The following is a 25,667-nucleotide window of genomic DNA, read 5'->3' as shown; positions in this document are numbered from 1 at the left end:
CAAACTTACAAAAAATGAACACATCACGCACCATAGGAGGAACCTACATTGGTTATCCATCCAAGAAAGAATTCACTTCAAAGTAGGATCAATTGTTCACAAATGTGTACATGGAACCGCCCCAACCTACCTGAATTCCCCAGATACAAGCCTGAAAAAGGCCTTGGAAAATATGTAGCCGTTAAAGCAGCCACATTCTTGAACCCCCTGCCCACTGCCATCACAGGTGATGACAATCTGAAAATGCATTTATTATGTATTTCCCTTGCATCTCCTGATCAACCTTTGCTGCTACTGTCTTGTCATTGATGGACTGCCCTTGTGTATGTGTTCAGCGCCCCGATGCCTGTAGGCTTTCGCCGCTCTATAATTGAACAAATAAAATAAATACCAACCCATGCGCTAATAGCACTTATGAACTTCATCATTGCCCTGCAATGATGCAATACGCAATCAGTCCAGGAAAGGACTTGATTGCTAATCTGGAAAACCATGAAGCTGAACAATATACCTTCAAACGTTTTAGCACTTATTCTTTTATGACCCCAACTATCTGGGATTGCTTTAGTAGAACTACCTATCAGGGATTCCATTTAGAAGAACTACCGACAGAGGATGTCTCTACCAGTTATACAGTAACGACATGAGCTCAGGACAGATCTACTTGTCACCACCCGTCGGTCTTCCGCAAAGCAATTTGACCCAACAAGACACAGGAAGGACCTCAGCCTAACAGCACAAACCGAAAGGAGATACCACCCCCTTGACAGGCACTGGCAGCGCAACAGGAACAAGGTTCCCATGGAAAACACACAGATACTCAAACACACCACTATTCTAACTCTTTCCACTGCACCAACAAACAATAGTATGCTGCCACACCCCTCAATTCATTCAGCCTTGCTTCACACATACTCACACACCTCCACGTTCACCTCAACAGTCTTTAGCACGCAGCTATACCTCTCGAAATCAGCCTAGCTGCACACATAGTCTCATTCACAAACACCAGCACAGCCAGTATGTAGATACCCAAGTCTGTTGGTCTTGCTGTACATATTCTACTGATCTCACACAACTACCTTATCACAGCGAGCACTAGTATGCAGCCATCCACCACCTATTCCACACTGGCTACACGTATACCAAGTGCACCCAAGCACTCACCATTACTCTCTCCACTGATCTGGACTGCAATCCCTGAGGGCGTTCAATCCACAGCACTTTGGAATCATACCATACCAGAAAGAGACTGGAAAAGAAAATCCCAATGAGCTAAGCCTTAAAGCATATAAGCAATCAGTTCAGAAATGTAAAGCCCTGATCATCTCAGCCAAAGCTACCTATTACAATAAAAGAATTATAAATGCCCAGTCAAATGTAGGGGAACTCATTAAAATCCTCCCACCAATAGCGATCTTGTCAAAAACTCTGCTTGGTGTCAAGAGATTCACAATGGCTTTAAGTTAAAATAGCATCACATAAAGAAACCATTAGGAACACTCAAAACTCCTTAGATCCTGTCTCTCTAGAAGACACCGCCAAGATACCCACTAACAAGGCCAATAATATTCCGTCCTTCTCCTTCTGTCATTACTCGGAGGAACAAGTATGTAAGATCATTCAGGATCTTAAAGCTACTTCCTGTCCAGGAGACGTTTGTCCTACTAACATCTTTAAAGATTCTCTTGATGTATTGCTTCCCTGCCTTATGAAGCTTATCAACTTATCATTTGACGAAGGTGTTTTTCCTTCTTCTCTCTCAGTTGCTTGGGTAACACCTTTGCTGAAAAAAGCCAACTTAGATCCTTTGATTGCTGACAACTACAGGCCCATAACTAACGTGCCATTCATTTTCAAAATCTTAGATAAATTAGCTTATCTTGAACTGCAAACACACATTGAGGAATATAACATTGTGGGCATGCGACAGTCCGGCTATTGAGCACAGCATGTCTCGAGAGGATAGCTTGGGTAGATAGCTCAGTGGCAACGTGTTCACCTTGAAAGCAAAACGACATGGAGCAACACAGGTTCGATCCCCGGGTCCGCGTTTAGAAACCTCTGGGTAATAAGCGCATTATAAATAACCTATCATATCATATCATAACATGGGACTGAAACCGCCATGCCGGACCTCAAGTCCACCCTAGCTGGCATGGCGGATAAAGGTCCTACCTACCGTGCTGATGCTCTCAGACCTCTCTGAGGCCTTCTATCTAGTTGATCACACATTGCTGGTGACCAGCCTCAGAGAGGTTGCCCACTCTTCCACTCCAGCATCTAACTGGATAGTCTCATTCTTTTGTCCCCGGACTGTACAGGTTTGTGCGGGGAATGATCATTCCGCTCCTGTCATTCAAACATTCAAACATGTGGTGTCCCCCAGGGCTCCTGTTTGTCTTGTCACAGCTCTTGTTTAATAGTTATATCCGGCCTTTGCTTGACTTGCTGAACACCCTGGGTGCCCAATATGCCAAATACACTGACAACACCTAGGTTGTTCTTCAGCTTAGTGAGCACTATAAGCAGGACTTTTGCACCCTTAATACCATCTACAAGGCTATCCAGAACTGGATGGCCTGTAACCCCCTTGCTCTCAATTGCAAAAAGACCGAGTTTATAATTGTTGCCACCAAAGCGGGTTTGAGCAAGCTAATGCCCGAGTACTCTAGCTTTCAAATTGCTGGTCACACTTTCTCGTTTCTAAGAAGGTCAAATCCTTGGGAGTAGTTCTGGATGAAGAACTGTCCATGAAGCCTCATGTGTCACATATCCGTTCTACTTGTAGTTTTATTACTAAACACTAAATTCACCCTTTCATCACCACAGAAAATTGCACCTTGTTGTCCACTGCTTTGATCAATTCCAGGCTCGATTATTGTAACATCCTGCTGGCTGGTACCAAGCTTTACAAGTTACTCAGAATAATGCAGTACGGGCGACCTTCGTTCTTTCTCGTCGGGCACATGTTCCTTTGTCAAGGAAGGCTCTACATTGGCTTCCCATTAAACAAAGGATTTCACATAAAATCCTGACACTGGGCCACAAATGCCTATCTCGTTCATGTCCAGCATATCTATCTGATCGTGCCAAACTTAATATCCATACTAGAATTCTTCGGTCATCCTTGGCTCCCACACTTGTTCAACCAAGATTTAAATTGGCTCGCTTTGGCAGAATCAGCTTTTTTTTTTTTTTTTAACTTTCTTTATTGGTTTTCAACAGATTAACAGACCATAAACCTTATCATATACTGCATATGTAATACACATCCACAATTTCCCCCTTTCCACCCTCCCCCCCCTTCCCCAAGACCACGGTCAACTTAACCGTCCAATATCAAGCCGGTTTAATGGCCAGGGCTGACCGATCCCTCTGAGGAGTCGTCCGTCGCTCTAGGGTGGAGTAATGGTACAGTCAGCGAAACCCAGCGGTGTAATTCCTCACTGGAGTCCAGCCTCTGTTTGTGGATTGCGGTTTCCCATGCTCCGGTCTCGGCAGCTATCCACTTCGTAAGGTCACCCCACCACTGCGCTTCGATCGGGCCTCTGGGGCTCTTCCAACCCATGGCTATGCGTCTTTTCACAGTGATATAAATGAAGTCTCTGAGTCTGTTTAGAGGCTTGTTTTTGTGGTTACGGCTGTATCTGCCCAAGATACAGGCCGCAGGGTCGTGCACTTCCAGTTCAATGTCTGCTTTTGCCACCCTTCCCCGCACCTGTGTCCAAAAGGTGCGTATCACTGGGCAACCCCAGAACATGTGAGTCATTCCCGCCCTCGGCTCGTTGCATTTGGGGCATAGCTGGATTGCAGCGCCCCTGAAACTCGATATTGTTTCCGGAGTTAGGTAAACCCTGTTGGTGATGTATAGTTGGATGAGTTGTAAGCGGGCGTTTCTGGAGATTTTCTTGTGGTGGAGAGTTACCTTTTCTCATTCTTTGTCCTCAAATTCTAGGCCTAGTTCGTTTTCCCACTTTCCTCTGCTTCTGAGTTCATTCCTGGTCGTGCCTAACATTAAGCCTTCATAGAGCTGCAAGGTTCCATGGCCTCCTTCGGCAGTGTTTAACATTGTTTCTATGACCTCGTTGTCCTTTGCTAGGATGGCAGCCACAGGCCATCTGTCCTTCATAGCCTGCATTGCTGCTCTGTGGAGTAGGAATTGGCCTGCTGGTAGCTCCGTGGTCTCGCTGAGGTCGGAGAATGTTAGGATTTATTGGTCCTGAACCAGGTCTCCTAGGGTAGCCACACCGCAGGGTTCCCATTGTGCACGCGTTTCCAGTTGGCCCCATGGGCGATGGGCCATGAGTGCCGCTATGGGGATTTGTGGGGAATATGGATCTACGCACCCCACTGATCTGCAAGCCCTTTTCCAGAGCTGGGTTCCAAGCTTGGCTAGGTATGGGTAGTGCCTTAGGGCTCCCTCCATGACCCAGAGTAGGTCTCTGAGTAAGAGGCCGGTCAGAGCTGGTTGGAGAAGTCTGGTGTCTGTAGTGATCTCGTCGGCCATCCATCGCATCACGTGTCTTAGCTGGCTTGCAAGGTAGTACAGTTAAAAGTTGGGGACTTTCAATCCTCCCCTCTCATAGGGTCTTTTAAGTATCTCTAGCGCCACCCTGTGCCTGCCTCCCTGCCAGAGGAACCGCCTGCATAACTTATTAATGTCTCTAAAGAAGGAGGGGGGGATGTTGAAGGGGACGTTGGTAAAATTGTGTAATAGGCGGGGAAGTGCTACCATCTTGAGGAGACCCGCCCTCCCGGCCATAGAGAGCGGAATCTTTCCTCAGAAATCCATGGATTTTGCCAGGGTATCTTTAGCTCTAACCGTATTGAGGATGTGCTCCGTGTATGGGTTTCGGTGTATAGTGATTCCCAGGTATCTAAAGGAGGTCACCTGCCATTGAAGATCTAAGAGGGGCAGGGATCTGAAGTCTTCCCTGTATAGTGCAGCTAGCGGGTCGAGGCAGGACATGTCTTTGTTAATCCGGATTCCTGTGTGATTGTAGAAACCTTCTAGGGTTTCTAGAATGTAGGGCAAGAGGTGTTTGTGATTGTGTAAGTATAACAATGTATCGTCAGCGTACATGGAGACAAGGTGGGTTACCCCGTCAATCTCAATGCCCCCATCTCCATATTCCTGTCTAAGGTATGCGGCCACGGGTTCGGTGGCGATGATATATAGCATCGGGGACAGTGGGCATCCCTGGCGGGTGCCCCTGTGGAGGGACCACGTATCAGAGTATGTCTTGTTGGTTCGCACCCTGGCGGTTGGGTTGGTGTAAACCAATTTGGTCCATTTAAAAAAAACTGGTCCTATACCCATTTTTACCATGGTGGCATATAGCCACTCCCATTGCACTGAGTCGAAGGCTTTGGTGGCATCTAATGACGCGACCGCGTATTTCTGAGGCCTCAGTTCCGTGCTGTATATAACGTGGTGCAACCTCCGCAGGTTCTCGGTTATGGAGCGCCCGGGCACATAGCCTGTTTGGTCCTGATGGATTAAATGTGGTATTACTCTACGCAATCTGTTCGCTAGGAGGGAGGTTAGGATCTTGCTATCAACGTTTAGCATGGATAGGGGCCTGTAGGAACGGCAGTCCGTTCCATCTTTGCCAGGCTTGAGGAGGGGGATGATTACGGCTTCCCTCATGGTGTCAGGGAGGGTGCCACGCTCATAAACTTCATTAAACACCTGGGCCAGGAGAGGGGCTAGAGTCTCCTCGTAAGTCTTGTAAAACTCCCCAGGGAGGCCATCGGTACCTGGGGCTTTTCCAGATGGAAGGGATCTAATGATTACCTTTACTTCATCGGGAGTGATGGGCTCGTCTAGTGTTCCGGCCATCTGTGAGTCCAGTTTAGGCAGCTCAATGATGTCCAAGACATCCTCAATACTGGTATCAACTACAGGCGGGGTCTCGGAGTACAGATTGTGATAAAAATCTGAAAAGACTGAATTGATTTCTTTTTGGGTATGTGCGGTGGTGCCATCCGGCTTAAGAATTTGGCAAATGGGTGTATGGGGGATCTCTCTTTTATACAGCCAGGCTAGGAGTTTCCCGGGTTTGTCTCCCAGGGCGTGGGTTCTTTCAGTGTGTTTAGCATAACTCAATTTCCCCAGGGATTCCCAGTGTGTTAAACAGGTTTGCTTTAGGTTGGTTATTTTATGTAGGAGTTCTGGGGTTGAGTCAGCCCTGCTTTCCAATTCAACCAGCTCCCCTTCCGAGCTTACTAGAGAGGATATGATGGATCTCTGGGCTCCGCCTATGGACGCAATCATTTCCCCCCTCATGACTACCTTGTATGCCTCCCATGCAGTGCCTATATATTTGACAATGTTCAAATTTCTTTCCCAGTAATCCTCAGTACTGTCACTTATGTGTTCCCGGAAAGCATTATCGTGAAGGGCTTCGGCTCTAGGCCTCCAGGTAGGAACCGGGGGTCTAGGCGGGAATACTTCCCAGGTGACCAACAGCGGGGAGTGGTCAGACAGCACCCTGGGCAGGTAAAGGGCGTCACCAAACATAGCTTGTTGTTCTTGACTTACAAAACAAATAATCCAGCCAAGTATGGACAGCATGGGGTGGGGAGTAAAAGGAAAATACGCGTTGTTCTGGGTGTAGTTCTCTCCACAAGTCTCGGAGTAACAGCTGGCGAGTGAGTTTGGACAAAATTTTGGCCGGGTGGGATGGGGGGTTATGTTTATTATCCGATCTATCCTTTAGGGGGTCTAGAGTGCAATTGTGATCGCCTCCCCAGATCATGACGCTGTCCCTGTAAGGGCTGAGTCGTGAGTACAGGGAATGGAAGAAAGCAGTAGCGTCATGGTTGGGTGCGTAGGTGCTAATTAGGCATATCTCTCTGCCTTCAATGGTGCCGCACGCCAGTGCCATCCTACACTCGTCATCCGTTTTTGTGCTTATTAGTCTGAAGGGGATGGTTGGGTCAACCCAAATCAAGACTCCTCTGGCATAAGAGGAGTAGGAGGATCCTATCACGGTCCCTCGCCAAGTCTTGGCCAATGCCTTCAATTTATCTGCAGTTAGGTGCGTTTCTTGGAGCATGGCAATCCCGGCTTAGCATCTTTTCAAATATGCGTGGATGCGACGTTGTTTCACATAGCTATTCATGCCTCTGACGTTCCACGTCATGATTTTTATTGTGTCAGCCATGGGTATCCGGAGATATAGCGTCCGTTTTGGGTCTGGCTAGGGGCCTTGTTAGTGGCAAGAGGCGTGTAGAGAATTTCAGTGGTCTTGGTGCTTTTTGGTAGAAGTACCTGACTTTAATGCCACCACCCCCTATCCCTCTTCTCAATAGTTTTGAGGTCTCCAAGCATAGGGGCCGTGTTGTCTTCGTGCTGTGTGTAGTGGACGTTGGTGGTCTTGGTGTTTCCCCTTTCCGGCACCTAACATTCGTGCCAACTCCTGTTTCCCCTCCCCCCCATAACTTTAAACGCCCCAAACTTAAAACAGGTCGAGCAAGGTCTCCCTCGTTGTGACTGTCCCGTTTCCGCTCCGTTAGACAGTACATTGGTCACGTGGTGCCCTACGGGCGGGTATGTGTATACCCAAAAAAGGAAACTTCCAGGGGTAGAAGAATGTTCATCTCTGGTGCCTCGCCGTGAAGAATCAGTCCAGCTGTGTCGAGCTTAGCATTTGCGTGGAAGGGCCCTTGAGGGTCATTGGACCCGAATGTTGCCATCATGGTGTGGCTCAGCGCGGTTGTCGTCCCTTTACTTCAATGTCAGGGATCTGTTCCCTGTCCATCCAGTCCCGGGCTTCCGTTGGAGTATCGAATAGGTGGGCTTTGTTGTTACGTATTACTTTTAATCTGGAGGGATATAGGAGCATGTAGCGCAGTCCGGCAGCCTTCAATCTGGCTTTGGTATGTATGAATTGTGCCCTCTTCAATTGGACCTGGAAGGTGTAGTCGGGGTATATGGATATTTTGGCAGAGTCTTTAAGGATCTGGCCGCCTGACCGTGAGTAGGCTAGGATGGTCTCCCGGTCCCTATAATTAAGAACTTTCGCTATCATTGGTCTGGGCGGGGTGCCAGGGGGAGGTCTTTTAGTGAGGGATCGATGGGCCCTCTCAATCGTGAAGCCTTGGGAAAGTTTCTCAGCGCCAATCTCCTGTAGTAGGAGGTTCTCCACGTAGTTCGTGGGGTCGGATCCCTCAATGCCCTCCGGCAGGCCCAGGAGGCGGATGTTGTTCCGGCGTGCCCGCCCCTCTGCCTCCTCGGCCCTGTCCTCCAAGTTCTTCACTCTTTGCTGTAGCTCATCAACATCTTTGAGGAGCACCGCTTTGGCTTCCGTGTTTTCGCGAACCTGGGCCTCTAGTGTATCAGTCCTGTTGGCCAAGGAGCGGACGTCCTGGCGTAGGAGGCCCAGGTCTATGGCCACCGCGTCAATTTTGTGCTCCATAGTGGTCTGGAACAGTATAATGGCTTCGAGGATATGGGTGTTGCTAGGTTCAGTAGCCGTTCCCGGGGGGTCAGGCTGTACTTCTGTGATTGTGCCGTTAATGATTTCGGAAACTATGGGTCCCCCAGCCGTGAAGGTATCAATAGTGGTTTGGCGCTGTTTGGACCTGGCCCCTTTAGTGGTCATATCGGTTAGTCTGTTGGCTCTCTGTTGTCTCTAGCGTGGACTTGGGGTGGCCAGAGTGTGGCGAGGCTGAGTAGCCGTATGATTTCCAATGCGGGCGTTAATGGTTGGGCTTCCTAGAGCAGCTTATCCAGTAAGCGTGGTCGTGTTGGGAGCTCGGGGGAGATCCGTGGTATTGGCTTGTGGGCCCTCAGTGCCTCGAGGTAGGTCGCCTCACCAGTATCTGGTCCGATGGTGGACCTGCAGGACGGGTCCTTGGTATAGGCCTGAGATGCACCCAGTAGGCCCTCTCTGCTTCGAGGTAAGTCGCCTCACTTGTGTCCGGACCGATACCGGGCCCGCAGGCAGGACCGCTTATGCGCAGGGGCTAGGCCGAGACATCCGGGGCTGCCCCTCAGGGTTCCGGGTATGCAGTATGTTCGGGGGATAGTACGCGTGTTGCGCCCCCCTTGGAGGTCCCAGTGAATATGGTGGGCTTGGGGGGGAGGGAAATGCAGGCACGGCACTAGCGGCACCTCCGGTGAACCTGCTATTAATGGGCTTTCCCCCCCGCTCACCTCGTGGGCTTAGCGACGCCCGGGCTCTCCGCTCTTCGTTTCGGCCGCTGCTCCAGGGGCTCCGCTCGCGGCGGGCTGTGCACAGTGTCTTGGCAGCTCCGCCTCCCGTCTGCGCACCCAGCCGCGTGTGTCCTCCGCAGGCTCCCCGCTGTGGTCGCACAGGACAGCAGGTATTGTTGGGCCTCTGTGTATGCGTGTGGGCGTCCGATCAGGTCGGCTTGCTCGGCGCTGCGGTCCAGGTGCAGTCCCAGAGCTCCGGCTGCCGCGTAGGTTGGTGTGGAGGAGCCGGCTATTTGGCCCAGGTCCAGCAGGGTGGGGGGGGCCGCAGGCACGGCACTTGTGACACTCGTGCTGTTGTAAGGCCTGTCTCCCCCGCTCGCCCCGTGGGCATTGCTGCGCCCCTCGGCCTCCGCGGCTCTTCCCGGCAGCAGCTCCGAGGGCTCTGTTCGCGGCAGAAGGGGCACCTCCTCTCGGCCATGCACCCAGTCGCGTGCGTCCTCCGCTGGCTCCCCGCTCAGGTCGGGCAGGACCGCAGGTACTGTTGGGTCCAAGGGTGCCCGATCGGCTCAGCCGGCTCGGCGCTGCGGTCCGGGTGCAGCTCTGGTGTATGGGCTGCCGCGTATCTTAGTGTGAGGGAGCCGCCATTTTGGCTCGGATCCGTAGTGCCTTTTCGTGCAGCCGTTCAGTCCCAGCAGGTCACTCTCAGGCGCGGAAAAACAGCCTGCGGGTGCTGGAAGGTATCAGCGTTCGATGGGGAGTTTCGCGGGCTTCAGGGGTTCACAAATTATATAGAAAAACAGCTTATGTTGGTCACATCGAACGGAGCGCACCCAGAGCATGTCCTCTTCAATGGCAGTTAGCCACGCCCACTTGGCAGAACCAGCTTTGACGTTCAGGTACCCCTTCTCTGGAATTCTCTTCTTGCCCCCATGCGCCAAATTAACAATCTCACCTCATTCAAGAAAGCCACTAAAACATACCTCTTTAACCTTAGTCCAGACTAATACTCGTCCATCTTTGCTTCCTCTTATATCTGAATGACTCTCTTTATATTTTATTGTTTCGTCTTGTTTGTTTTGTGTGCGCCCTGAGGCCCACGGTCATGATGTGCTCTACAAGAATTAAAATAAATAAAATAAAATGGTAAAAGGCGCTATACAAATGCCTAATAACATAACATAACTTTTCTCTTCTACTGTTTTAATGTGCTCCACACTCAAATGTGCACTCCCAATTCACACTTACAATCTGCACTCCAAATGTGCACTTTGCTCTCTTCCTTTTTGATTTACTCCGCACCTGGAATCTGCACCCTGAATTTGCATTCTGAATCTGCACCCCCAATCTTCCAGTCTCCACCCCCATTCTCACCAGAAAAACTGCAGCTCAATCTACACCCTCAATCCGTAATTGGAATGCGTATTCTAAAACCACACTTTTGTCTTACCCTTCTGTTTGATGTTCTCTGCTTCTTACATGTGTAGGGGAGGGATGGAAAAGAGGCATCCACAAAATGCAAGCAATCGCTGCTCTTAAATGTTTCACCTGTGTCGAAATGCATAATACTCTGTTCTTATAAAACACTTGAAAATAATAGATTGGATGTTAGAGTGGCCCGGCCAAAGGCCTGCTAAGAGACCTTTAGCCTTCACTGTTTAACAATCAGCACCCAGGGCAATTGAGAACAGTTACCCAGTGTTACTCTTTCATATTAACAGGTGGCCCCGGAAGTGGCAAGGGCACTCAGAGCCTGAAAATTGCAGAGAGATACGGATTTGAGTACATTTCCGTGGGTGAATTGCTAAGGAGGAAGATCCACAACACAAGCAGCAACAGAAAATGGAGTCTAATTGCAAAAATCATTACGACTGGAGAATTGGCACCCCAGGTAGGACATATCGATGGATGCGCTGTATATGTGCCCGCGCGCCCTGTGGTGATGTAGGGGCTCTCTAAATGTGATTCTGTTTGCCATTTGTGTCTGTGAAAGGAAACCACCATCACCGAGATGAAGCAGAGATTAATGCAGATCCCAGATGCAGAGGGCATTGTTATCGATGGATTTCCTAGAGATGTGGCGCAGGCGCTCTCTTTTGAGGATCAAGTAAGAGCTTGCCTTTTCTAAGCCTGTTTTAGTGCCCTCTACCCACTCTTAAGCCCTTCATAATTTGCTAGAGATTATCCGGGATGTCCGGTATTACAGTAAACTGAACATTGCTCGTCACCTTTAAAAACATGCATTATAGGTTGCCAGATGGTCATTTACTTGGTAATGTTTTAGAATTCAGGATACCATCGGTACAGAACATTTTCATAGAAAGATAGCTTACTAATACCAAGCACTGCCAGATCTTTATGCTTAAAGATTGTTATTTTACTTTTCTCCACACATACCTCTTTTCCACCTTCCCGTTTCAATGATACATTTTCTCTAAGCTTTGTGATGTTTAACTAATACCGTTTATGGTAAAACTACACAGTTGTCCAGTTTGTAATGGGAGTGCAGTTCATTTGCAGTTTGTTAGCCGTGTGTCTCATCAAGAAAGAGCGGGGAGTGACTATATTGCATTTCATGTTTGTTGTGATATTGTTTACATAGCTTTTAGTAGTGACTATATGAATAACTGCATTCCTCACCAGCACTCGCTGCATACTACTTTATTTTAACCAATAGTGAACTTCATATGCATCCAGCAGACAGTGTGTGAATACGCATTGCCTTTTATGGACATGAGTTTTTCACGAGTATCAGAAAACATCATTATTCCATTATGTATGCTTAAGTATGTAATGCTATTAACATTGTTTGCGACTAAAACAGATATAGCACTATTTCCAGCATCACAGACATTTATTTATTTTTATTTATTTGCATTTATAAAGCACACAGCGGCCCTTGGGCATTGAGGCACTGTTACAGTATACTTTCTTACATGAAGACAGTTGCATGTGTATTACATAGGTTTACAGTTTACACTGTGTTTTCAAACAAACATATGTTGAGATGCATTTGGTGATGGTACCGGCTTTCAGTTGTAGCCTTGGAGATGGGGAGAGCCTAGGGGGTCAGTGTTTATTGGAAGAGTTGCGTCTTCAGTGACTTGCGGAAGGCTGTGAGGGAGGTTTCTTTCCTGAGTGCGGGAGGTAGTGAGTTCCAGTTTTTTGGGGCCAGGATTTCAAAGCTAGCGCCTCCTGCTCTAGATCTTTTGAAGGTGCGGACTGCCAGTTGGTTGCAGTGCTGGGCACGCTTGGGTCTTTCAGATGTGGCACAGTGAATGGTTTCTGCGAGGTACGGTGGTGCTGTGTTAGATAAGCAGGAGTGTGTGATGGCGAGGGTTTTAAAGAGTATACGCTCTTTAACTGGGAACCAGTGGGCATCCCGTCTAGCTTGGGAGATGTGCTCCCTATTAGGAATGCTAAGGGCTACTCTAATGGCTTTGTTCTGTGTGATTTGTAGTTTCTTCAGGTTCTTGCATCAAGTGCCTAAGAACAGAACGTTGCAATAGTCCAGCCTTGCCCCCGCTGTTGCTCTGGCTATGGACAGGTAGTTTTCTGGGGATGGTTTGACAGCATTAATGATCTTAGTTGTCAGTGCGGCTGAGGAGGCGATGGCGCTAACTTGCCGTGTCATAGATAAAGTGGAGTCAAGGTATACTCCTAGAGTTTTGGCTGCCGTGAATCCTCTCACACCAAAGCATTTCATCGTTCTTACAGTGCACTTCTACCTCGGCCTACAGGCTACTGTCCTCACAAATGGTGCAAGTACATCTGTGCCACCTAATCCAAAAATCAGTTGGTTGTCTAATTTACACTATCCCTCATACCCTATCTGCTGCACTGACTCCCTGAAGCTGCCACATGACGGAATATAGCAATTTACAAATTCATAAAATAAACAAATCAAACCTCACTGGGACAACCAGACATTTGTGTCCAAGTTTCCTCACGACTGATTTGATATTCAGGTGGAATGAAATGATCAGACTTGCATGGTTTCTTGAAGACTGTAATCTAAGGTGGTTCTCAGTTAGTGAATTCTAAGTATGATAAGTGGCAGAAATATTTTGAAAGTAAGAAAGTGTTCAAGGAGTCGTGGAATGTGAATACATGTTGGTTTTGGATTGTTGAAAAGACATCTCTTTATAATGTATCAAATGGTTGTGTTAAAAGATTCTTTGTTGGAGATGGTAAGATCCATGAAGCTGATAAGAGTTTGGTCTGGGAGCAGATCGGTCACTTCAACACTGCAGTGGATTCTCTTCTTTCATTGATAACTCTGACGACACTTGTCAATCTTCTGTAATAAGGTGATCGTTTCTTTGATATTCCAAATTGTACATTTTGCAAAGATTTAGCAAAGGGTTAAGACAAATTAGTTTGTGCAGTCGAAGAAAGACAATATAAGGTTAACCTGTTCTGTCATCAAATAACAGGGCTCTACTCAGTTAACATTGTTGCTTCGGGACTGAACTCGATTGACATATTAAAGTTAAAATGTAAATGTATTCAATATGAATTGAAGCTCTTGTCAATATCTGCTTCATTCCCTCCCTTTGGTATCGAAGGGGCCCCTCTAACCTCCTTCGGTCTTCCACTGTACTTACACAATGGGCCTCATTACGACCCTGGCGGTCCCATAATTAACGGTGCCAGTACGGCAATGGGGATGGAGTTAATAACGGGCCCGTTATTAGCTCCATCCCCATTCCCATTGATCCCTCTGGGGACTCAAATGGGAATGGGGAATGGTTTTGTGGATGAGGAATTACCGGGTCCTCCAAGGTCGGAATGACCCGGTAATTCCTCATTCACAGAACCCGGACTCGGACACGATTTTGGAGGCAGCCATGGCACTTATATCACCATGGCTACCTCCAAACTCGTAATGAGGCTCATTGACTCTGCTTCTGATGAGGCTTCTCTTATTTGAGGTGTCTCTCTACGTCTCCATTTTGAAGTCCTCCTCACATCTCAGTATGTAACGTTCAGCTTTCACATGTTTTGTTGCCTTTCCCAATATGCACCTGCCTTACCTTTTGCAATGGGCTTTAGATTCGAATTAGGTTTTCTCACTATACTCGCATTAGACTTTCTTATCTGAAGTATGATTTCCCCTTGATTGATGTACATGTATTATACTCTGTTTTTCCATGACTACCCATCCCTTAAATGTACCTTGTCTTGACATGCATCAAGTGGCATTGTCAAAACAATACTTAGTCTTAAATTAGACTTCATTCCCAACATATCACAGAGATTCTCGGAATAGGCCATGTATGTCACTTTCCAACATATATTAGACTTTGAGATCACCTTGTCTGGTCTATTGAAAGACTGTTTCCAAAATGCATTTGATAATAATTTCACATGGACACGTGTTTTTTCCACTCCTATTAGACTAGATATGGCCTCCACCTGTTAGTTTTTATTTTATTTTAAATAATATAAAATGATGTGGGCAATTCTGTTTCTGAATGGGAGGTCTGCTTTTCAACCCCCCTTTCAAAGTCCCAAAGGTGCCTTGCTAAAACCAGAATACTGGAATGATAGTGCCAGCTCAGGGAATTTGATTACGTGTTTGTTTTGAATTGATGATATGTTAAGTTTTTGTTGAAAGATTCTTTGTGCGTGATGATCCTTGAAACTGTTGAGTTTGGTCCAGAATCTTCTCAGCACTTGAGGGATGTTTGATTCTCTTCTTGCATTGACAACTGTGAACACACTATTCTACATCTTTTGTAATAAGGTGGTCATCCTCTGATATTCCAAATTGTACATTTTTCAACAGAGCAGGTTCACCTGGACATTCCTGACAGTTATGGGGACACAAAGTCGCTGACTGCACTGGTAGAAATGTAACATCTTCTCCTCCCTTACCTGACAATCATCAATTGCTCTCTAACTCAAAGCACCTTCCCCTCATTCCTCAAGCCCGACATATCCTCCAGCTTCTCAAAAAATCAACTCTGGGACCTCTCAACCTCAGTACTATCACTGGAAATATAATTAAAATGTTTTGAACCCATCACATGGAAGGAAATAAAATGCATCTTTAAATGTGTACATATGGCAGGGATGGCAAACCTTTTTGAGCCACTTGAAAAAACTTTAAGAGACTAGAGGGAATATTTATCTGGACCTCATTAAGACAACCCTCAAAACGTCAAAACCACTAAACATACCACACTAACGCTTAAAGGGTCCCTTGCTTCTCCAGTACCTTCTTCTAACTCAGTCCTGCATGTTGTTTAACTCATTAAATTACAACATACTTATTCCAAACAGTTTTTTTTATCAAAAATATCAATTTATTTACTCTCAGTAAAAACACCACTAAAAAATACATTCACAATTATCTCAACAAAGACAGCATCTTGCACTTTTGTCTAAGTTCAATTATTACACATTTGCCACTATTTTTGGTATCATTGACCACAGACTTCTACATAACATTCTATTTTCTAATACATATCTCTGTTATTAGATAGTTCATCAGTAGAAGACACATTTTTCAGTTTTTCATTTACTTTTTATATCTTCTCCTTTCTTCACTGGGTACTCTAACTTCCCCATAAAAATCGTGCTCTACTCATTCACACTTATGTCATTCATACATCCTTTCATTCTACAATCCACACTACCCTAAAAAAAAACTTTTTGAGCCCAAGTGCCCAAACTGCAAACCAAAACGATTAATTTTTTTCAAAGTGCCAACACTGCAATTAAACCTGAATAACGAGGTTTTAGTTTAGAAAAAACAATTCGTAAAGTTTTTCAAACTAATGAACAGCTTTTGTTTAAAAAGAAAAACACAATAACAGAGCTTTCCATTAAACATTTGTTTGTTATTGAAAAAAACAAAAAACAAAAAAATTAAACAACAACTGTACACGTGCATGTCTTTTTTTCAAAGACGCCTTTTGTGGGCACAATTAATGTGATTTTTGCTGTTGTATGCATGCTGATAACTTGTCAAACCTTGGCTCATACTCTGTTAGTTTAAGAGCAACACATACGGCACTGAGTTCATCTGTTAGTCTATTTCTGGCATCACATTTGATATAATTCAATGCTGAAAACAGCTGCTCACAAGCGTAGGATGACCCAAACAAAGAAAGAAAAGCAATCCCAAGTGTTTTCATTGACTTAAAATTATTTGGTAGAGAATTCCACACTTTAAGGATTTCATTTTCCGAATTACCAACTGTGCTGTCCTCTGTTATCCCTTCACACTCCATCTTCTCAAGTGTTGCACGCAGGTCATAGAATTTATTTTTCCAGATAGAGCTTTCTTGAAATTCCAGTAGCTCCATTTCAAGATTTTCTAAATCTAACCAGTGTAAGCAGGAAAGATCAAGTTCTTCACATTTGGCTTTATCTGGAGACGTAAGAAAACACAGGGTTGTCTCCATCTTACGGAACTGTAAAAATCTGTTACTAAAATTCTCCTTTGCAACTACTATAATGCTAGAAAATTCCTTGTAGATTTCATGATGGTTTGGATAGTCTGTAAATGTTGTAGAATTTTCCAAATGCCTTTTTAGATTTGGAAAATATTTCAGCTGCCCACTTTCAAGGTCTCTTTCAAAAACCTGCAGTTTTCTCTCAAATGTTCTGATATCAGAAAACATCCTTTCTGCTATTTTCCCTAAACCTTGCAGTTTTTTGTTCAGTACGTTGCAGTGTATTGTAAAATCAGTAAAAAACATGAGGTTGGTGAGCCAGGTCATATCAGTGAGCTGTGGATATTCCTGCCCCTTTTCATTCATAAACAGCCTAATTTCATCCAGGCAGGCTACAAATCTCTCCAAGACCCTTCCTCTGCTTAGCCACCGTACATTATTGTACATAAGTAAAGTATTATACTGTGCCTGTACCTCATCAAGAAGTGCTTGAAACTGTCGACAATTAAGAGCATGAGCCATGATGTAATTCACCATTTTTATGACATCCTTGAGAATATCGTCTAATTTTTTGCTGCTTTCCTTTGCACAAAGAGCTTCTTGATGTATAATACAATGAAATTGAATGACTGGATGCTTTGCTTCTTTAACAAAAAACTGTATGAAACTAGATGTTACCCCCACCATGGAAGGTGCCCCATCACTAGTAACTGAAACCACTTTTTCTGGCCTTATGTCTTGTGACAAAAAAGCCTCCATCACAGCATTGTAGATATCTATCCCTTGTGTTCTTCCAGGCAAAGACACCAGTTTCATGAGCTCTTCTCTCATGGTGTCACCAACAGCATAACGCAAAATTACTGCTAGCCTTGCATGATTATTTATATCTGTGCTTTCATCCAAGCACATGGAGTAACAGGCTGCCTTTTGTAAGTCAGTGGTGAGCTGCTGACTAACATCACTTGCCATACGCAGGACTCTATCTTTAACATTATTTCTGCTAAGTGGCATTTCAGAGATTCGTTGCTTAATTTTGTCCCTGTTTGGGAAATCATGAAAAAGGGAATTACTCACAGCCAACATGGCCGTTTTGATAAAATCGCCATCAGAGAGGGGCTTCCCATGTTTTGCTATGCACAGTGAAATTTCAAAGCTGGCAGTTGCCAGATAATTTGTTTTAGAAAGATAGTTGCAAAAACAACGATACTGGCAGTGATATTTCCTTAATTTCCCATCAAGAAACTCTTTTCGTTCAGCTTTACCAAGTTCCGCAACACTTTTATGGTTGGTATCAAAATGACGTCTGACACTTGATGTGCGAGATACAACACTTTCACTACACAGAACACATACCGCTTTCCCATTGCGTTCAATCACTCCAAATGACTGTGTCCAGGCCTCTTGGAATGATCTTCCACTATCTGTTTTTAATTTTGCCTTCTTTGATGTACTCATTTTTGGGTGTTCAAGTCTACAAAAAACACAAAAATGTTAAAATAAAGACGGATGAAGCACTCAATACAAATCTATCCTTACCTACCTATACCAAAAATATTATTGCAACATTTCACAAAAAAGGTAGATAAAAACGGCGGCAGTATGTGCTACAAGCACATTTTGAGTCGTTTGGGCGGTGGATGGGTAGCAGATGCCGGCGTGCTTGTCTTGTGTTCCGATGCTGGCGTTGCAGCAGCATTTGGAGTGCGGGCGACTGCCCATTGCCATGCTTATCCCCAACCCTGTTCTTGCCGCTTCCTGCCCAAACCACCTTTTCATGGGAACTCTTTGAGCTCTCTTTAATCAAGCCTTACCATCAAACCTTGCACTCGACGTGCGTGCATTTGTTTTTTCAAATCAGGCACAAAGTGTTATAGAAACAGGGATGCTTTAGAGAGGTAAATACCAGGCACCGAAAAACAATCCACTCTCTTCGTGGGACTGTCCAAATTTCAGTCATGTAAAAGTAGCCATTATTAAGAAAAAGTGGAGGCGGGCAGGTGAAGTAAGCGCTGCTATTCTTATGTATTAGTTTGGTACCGTGGTCATGCAAAGAGTATTTTCAACAGATATAATTTGAGAGCATAGTGTGAAGTACTGGTCAGCTCGCAATTTCAAGTGCTTGTTTACATTCCCCACCATGGAGTGGGCGAGGTGAAGTCTGGCGGTCCATCACTAACCTAAGATGGACGGGCTGGGCGTTAGGTGTGGCACAGATGTATTCTGCCAATGAAAGCAGACCAAGCGAGCTAAGGGTAAGTAATGCCCCAATAACTGTCATACTTCACCACCCACTTCCAGACCAAATCCAAAATGCAGAAGCGACCGACAACCAGGAATGACACAGAGGACCACAACACGGGAAATCATACACACGCAAAAAAAATAAAAAGAATGTAACAATAAAAACGTGATTCGTATTTTGGGCAACTAATTTGATAGTCCACCAGCAAGCACTTTGGATAAATAAACACTATGCATGTTTTCTTGTAAAAGCACACTGGTGGCACTGAAGCCCTCAGCTAACCACAGGCCTCACGCTTGCACAAGTTGTGTGATCCTGTGCTATTTACAAACACATTTTCCAATGGGAAAACCCAGTTGAAACAAGCTTGCTTCAAGGCGCCCTCACCACAAAACCAGAAGAATTTGACATGCCCGACTATGTATATCAGTGCTTTGTGGGGTGTTGGTCATTCCACCACTGCAAGTCTTCTTTTTAAGTTAAACCCCATTCAGAGGGTAAAACTCCATGTATGTGCTATGGGACCACTGGGGACCCCTAAGGGGCCTGGCTGCCCACCAGAGAAACAACGCCCCCTACTTCAGAGAACATGCCCAACTGCCCACTTGTATTTAGCACACATCCCTCTAGGGGTGGTGGGTACAAACTCTGGGGTGACATGGGGAAATGAGCTTGCCCATGATAACCCATGCAACACGGATGTTCACAGCTGGAAAACACTGCACACTATGTCCCACTAGCGCCCTTTCCAGCGTTCATTGATAATTGGAACCACGTTTGGTGACATACAGTAACCGCACCCCACCCCCATACATGTGAATGGAAGAGCCTCCATGCACTCACCTTGACGATCTGGCCGCCGGCTGTCTCTGCTTGCCAGTCTTGTGCTTCCACTGCCTTTCAGCCCTTTCTGCACTCTCTAATTCCAGTCTCTGCATCTTCTCCCCTGAATGTCTCTGTTTTTTCTGTTTGCGCAGTCTCTGATGTCTACACTCTGCAGCCTCTGCTCTCCAATCGTCGTCGCCACGGTCTCCAGCTTCCAGGTCTCTTCAGTCACGTGCCGATCGTAGTTTGCAGACTCTGCCCGTTTTTGCATTAAAGGCCTCTATAGTTTCCAGGTTTGCAGTCTATGCCTGTGGACTGCAGCTCTGCACCCGGGAGGATCTGGCTCTGTGGTCTCTTGTGTATTTTCCTGTGGACAGATTTCTCCCAACTCAGCCTTTCCTCGATCCTCCTCTCTCCGAACCCTGACCTCTCCTTCCTCACAAACTTTCACCCCCTCCTCCTCGGGTCCTCTCTATTGGTGTCCTTCCCTCCCCCTCTTCGTCGTGTGCTCCCTGTTCTGTCTGATCAACTCTCTCTCTTTCTATATCCCTCTCTCTCCTACTAGTCTGTCGAAGCCCCCTCTCTCTGAAGCCTGTTTTGCTGTCGGTCTTTCTCTTTCGTGCTCACCTCCTGCAGCTTACTGAGCGGAGCCGACGGGCATGCACCATGGGCCATGGCCCCAACGTTAACTTTGCAAATGAAGTGTTACTTTTTTACAAAACGTGTTTTTCAAAAAAAGTAACACTTCACTTGCAAAGTTCACCTAGCTGGCGCCATGGTGTCTCGCGCTGACTCGCTGCCTGCAGGCCCTGCAGCCAGCCCTGAGTCAGCACTGGACACCATGGCACACTATTAAACCGGCCCAGGCGTGGACTTCAAACCGGCCCCTCGCCCACCTCCAAGTGTTTTCGGATCGGCCACGAGCCGAAAGGCCGATGGGCCAATCCAACGCTGGTTCTCCCCAGAGAACTGTGGGAGATGTAGTCCGCGGGAGCCGACGCCGTGACTACAGTGTATGACTGTAGTCACGGCGTGCCCACGGAGACGGCTTGGCGTGCCGGCAGCGGCATGCGTGCCACGCGTTCGCCATCACTGTGGGATTAGATTTCCTGAATATCTCTAGATAGGAATGTCATTGCAACCAATTTAACGTTCTGGGTGAAAAACTATCAGCTGAATGTAAAACAATATTTTGCGGTATTTGATATCTATGCAAATTATACAAATTTAGATATTTTTGCACAGAAAGGTAACATGTCAGTGGTACATATATCTTGCTGTCTGTGGCAGCTATGCCGTTATTCTGAGCTGGTAATAGAATCCTTGGGTGAATGTATCAGAGATTGAACAGCAAAAACCTGTCACAGACACATCTTTTGTTGTGGCAAAGTAAACATGCTATTTATTATTTGATTCTCTGAAGTGTGAGCAATCTGGAAACCTAATTTGTAACATGATCACATTTGTGGAGCATACTGTTTTAGAATATTGCAATTGTTAATGTACAAATCTTCAAGATGACATCACATTAAATAGGAGGGGAAATGAGTTTAGCAGTTACTCCCGCTACACTGTCCTCATCATTAATAGGCCCAATGAGTACAACAGGGATGGTTTAGTGTGATATCACTTTTGGATTCTGATTCAATCACATAGCCTAACCAACCATAAACTAAAGGGAGTGGTTTCAAACCTACACAAGTGCAAACCCATAGTTTCAAGGGGACCTACACACTGTCACTAACTAGGAGAGATGGACTGACAGATTGACTGGAAGAAGGAGATAGAAAGAAGAATTGATAACAACAGGAAGGATAATAGAATAGCCTGATTTCCCTTGGACTCATTTTGGATTGCTGGCAGACCACTTAAGAGAGGTTCACCTGGAATTTAAACCCAGGCCCTCTTCAGTGGAAAAAGGAAATAGACAGGCCCAATACAGAAGGAAAGAAACCAGTCAGCGGAGGGGTGCTGGCACATCTTGCTGATTGATGCTGAACTGTTACTAGAATCAGAGAATTGAACCAGTTTTTGTGAGGGTACCCACCTGCCTGTGAAACAACCAAAAGAAATTCCTATGTAAGTATAATGCCAAGAGTAATATCATTTTTTGGAGAGTTATACTCTAAAGGGGAATAGATTAAATCCCTATTGTGAGAATACTGATGGGGGTATTTGACTATACATCCTGAGAAATGAGTAAATATTTCAGAAGTGTCAATGCTTCTGGAAACACTGGATTTGATAAAAAATAGACCCAAATGGTGTGTATATTGGGAGATTGGTGACTCATTTACTGTGTAATGGCCAAGTACAGAATGCAAGCCATATTATATTTCTCTTTGCATATGCCTGGAAAAATAACTCATTTGAAGTCATTCCTTGGTTATAGCATTGTGCAGGGTCCTGTTATTAGGTCTGAGCCAGTGAACAAAAATGGGAGAGAGGTTTTAACTCTCACTTTAGATGTATCATTGAAAATGACAAATATGAGTTTTTAAACATTAATGCAATAGAAACATCTTTGAAGGGAACCCAGCAAACATACTGTTGTATCCATGGTGCTGGATGGCAGAACGTTGAAATCGAAGTTAGAATGTGGGGATAAGCCAACGGTCGTGGAAGGTTGTGAAGAGAGAAGACAGAGCAGACAAACCAGCGGTGCACCTTGACAAATGTAATAAGCATAAAAAATATACATTTAACCTACCATTTTGGTGTCTGCACAGCATACTTCAGATGGTGACAAGCAGTGAAAGGAAACCACGCTACAAAAGCAAGCATTAGACTGAGCTCTGTGGTGGGGCATGTACAGGACCGTGCGCCTCGTGCTCGACCCCAGTAATCTACTTTTACCCTCCCTGGGGCTAATGGGCCCATGCAAGTCCCCGGCCAGGCTGGTATACAGCGAGCCCACCTGGCCTCCTCTTCTGGATGCGTCTCTGTGGAGCGTTTCCACAGAGCTCCATCTACTGCAGGCTTATGCAGTATGGTTTCCTCTCACCACTCCCCGCCATCTGAAGTATGCTATGCAGACACCGACGTCTACTCTGCCCCCTGCACAGACAGGCAGTAATGCACTGCGGAGGACAAGACAAAAAGAGAAAAACAGTAATAGCAAAACAAGTAAAGGAAAAATCGAAGGAACAAAGAGTGCAGGAAGCTGCTGAACCCCAGACGAAAGCAAAGGGAACAGAGAACACTGCAAAGAGAGAAAAGTTAAACACAACAAATCAGAATACAGCACCATTTAAACAAGCAAATTAGCGAATACAATTTCTGACACCAACTTACTAAATTACTAAACTGTAATCACATCACAAGTGCCGCAAGGAGCCACAAACTGCAATGCAGAATATAAAGCCACCCATACCATGGGATCAATAGAAGAAATCATTTGAGCACTCTGCTCCCGTAGTATGCAGTGTTAATTGAAATTTTGCGATGAGAAGAAAGACATCTTTACTGCTACACTGCTTTTGGGACGGTTGGACAAGAGCAGTATGAGTACCTACCAGATCTGCCGATGGGGAAGAAGGGAATTTAAATGAGTATGAGAAATGCATTAAAAAGATAGACAAGCACTATGAGAAGAAAGTTAGCATAATCCTGGAGAAATACTATTTTGGACAAAGGGTGCAAGAAGAGAAGACTGTAGAACAATGCATAACAGCCTTTCAAGGTTTGGCAAGAACGGGAGGTTTTAAGCAGCAGATGGAAGAGAAGCTGAGTGACCTGTTTATGTTCGAATGTAGGAATAGCAAGGAGAGGGGCAAAATGTGACCGAAATGCGACCGAACACTGGAGGAGATAGAAAACACTGACCGTGTGTGTGATGGCATTTGAGGTAGAGGAGTATGAAAACAGAAACAGTTCAGACACCCAGTAACACAACAAATGAGGTGGTGGTCATGCAATCCACATCAAGGTTAAGAAGGTCAGTCACCAGCGCCAAGGTCACAAAATCAAACTGCAAACCAGATTGTGGGCGTGGCTATCACAGAAGAGTGATGAACAGAGGAAGGGCAATGGATGGCATCTGACCTTGAAGAAAAACAACAGTGTTTCAGGTGTGACAGTGATATGCATTGGACTAGCAGCCTAAACTGCTTCACAAGACACATAATATGCAGGAAGTATAATAGGAGGGGGCATGTTGCACAGTGCTGCGGGTCTACAGAATATGTCCATTGCATAGAAGAACAATGGCCCTCATTAGGACCCTGGCGCTAAGTGTTTAACGGCGCCGTAAAAGGCTGTGGCGCCGTTAAACACTTAGCGCCTTACTACGAGGTCCATTTGCGGGACCCAACCTGAACGGCTGGTCTAGACCAGCCGTTAAAGTAGGGACCCGCAAAGGGACCTTGGTGCTAAGTACGGGACCGCAATTTGCGGTACCGTACTTAGCGCCTTCCCTAGTCCCATTCAGCCCTATGGGGCAAAAATGGGAATGGGGAAGGGCCAATGTTCAATGGGGAATTACCGCCCCGCCAACCTTGGAATGGGGTGGTAATTCCCCATTGAACATTGGCGGACTCGTTACGATACCGGCACCAACCATGGTGCTAATAGCGCCATGGTTTAGCGCCAGTATCGTAATGAGGGCCAATATATACTAAGGAAGCAAAAGAACGCATACACCTGATAATCAATGAGGACGAAAGCCCTAGGTAGCCCTACAGCCACAGTGAATGTGAATGGGAGGTTCATAATCTGGAGCCAGTATTCCATATTTCCAAAGAAGAAATTCAACAAATTATTTAACAATAGAGTACTGCAAGTCGACATCAGGCTGGCAGAGTATGGAGGGCTGAAAAATGATCTGCTGGGGTGGTTTCAGGACAACCTACAATTCAAGGACAGAGTGACTCAAGGAAAAACATACATGACATAGAAGGGTAATATGCCATTGCTGAGTTGGGCAACCAAAAAATGCTGAATGTGGAAATGCCCCCTGACTCTGAAGAAAACAAACTCATGTGTGCAGATGAGCCATAAATTAAGAAATCAGACCTGTTAGTGTGCCTGAGGGGATACATCCACCAGATACCGGTGATACCTGGTTCAAGACCTGTTGTGCAAAAGCTATGAAATGTACCCATCACAATGAGAAAGGAAGTCCAGCAAGAATTGAAGAACTTGGACAGGCAAGGAATAATAGAAAGGATCTATGCATCAGAATGGGTATCTCCCGTGGTAGTGGTCAGAAAGCCATTGGGGAAGCTAAGGATATGTGTCAAGCTAAGAGCACTAAACCATTTGTAATCCCAGACCAACGCCCCTTGACAAATATTCATGAATTATTGTCAATTATTGGGCCAGCAAGGAATTTCTCTAGTCTGGATCTCACTGCTGCATACCACCCTGTCCACCTACATGAAATATCTCAGCACCTCATAGCGTTTATCACACCAGAAGGCTTATTTAAGTTTATGTGAGGATGCTGTTTGGTCTGGTGTCAGCATCAGCAGTCTTCCAGAATATCATATAAAGGATCTTCAGTATAGATGAGGGTATATTTATGTATTTATTTATCTATTTTTACATTTTTAAAGCTGCTAAACCCTGAGGCATGAGGGCACTGTTGCAAACCAGTTACATGATACAAAAAGCTTCAACAGAGGAGTGTCATACCACCCCTGACACACCCGCATAGTAACAGTACAGATTGGAGCAGTAATCATTGGTTGTGTCTGAGAAGGACGGTTAGGCAAATAGCCAGGTTTTTTCAAGGCCTTGCAGAAGGCCCAATAGGAGTCTTCTGCTCTTAGTTTTTGGGGAGGGCATTTCATTGGTTCACGGTGAACGATGGGAAGCTCACTCCACCTCCTTTGGCTCTTTTCACTTTGGGGAGGACCAGCCGATTTGCGTGGAGAGACCTTATCGGTATGCTGGATTTTGAATGTTCGATTTTCTTAGCCAGATATTGTGGGGCAGTGTTGCTCAGGCATCTGTGGGTAATTGACAACGTTTTGAAGATGATCCTTTCCCTAGTAGGAAGCCAATGTGCCTTTTTTTCTGATGGCTGAGA

At 45.7% G+C, this 25,667-nt stretch overlaps 1 protein-coding gene across 1 annotated transcript in view; it reads left to right on the top strand.

The window, feature by feature from the left end:
• The window catches only part of AK5 (adenylate kinase 5), a 3,278,219-nt gene that overhangs the window by 649,542 nt on the left and 2,603,010 nt on the right, over nucleotides 1-25,667 (top strand). The window contains exons 4-5 of the mRNA XM_069641673.1: nucleotides 10,885-11,054; nucleotides 11,157-11,270. Of these exons, the coding sequence (XP_069497774.1) occupies nucleotides 10,885-11,054; nucleotides 11,157-11,270 (284 nt within the window). The remainder of the gene's footprint in view (nucleotides 1-10,884; nucleotides 11,055-11,156; nucleotides 11,271-25,667) is intronic.

This window comes from Ambystoma mexicanum, chromosome 1q, assembly GCF_040938575.1.
Source record: "Ambystoma mexicanum isolate Mex_15411 chromosome 1q, UKY_AmexF1_1, whole genome shotgun sequence".
Taxonomy (NCBI): Eukaryota; Metazoa; Chordata; class Amphibia; order Caudata; family Ambystomatidae; genus Ambystoma; species Ambystoma mexicanum.
Note: the sequence above shows the minus strand (reverse complement) of the source record. Positions and strands in the feature narration are given on the sequence as shown.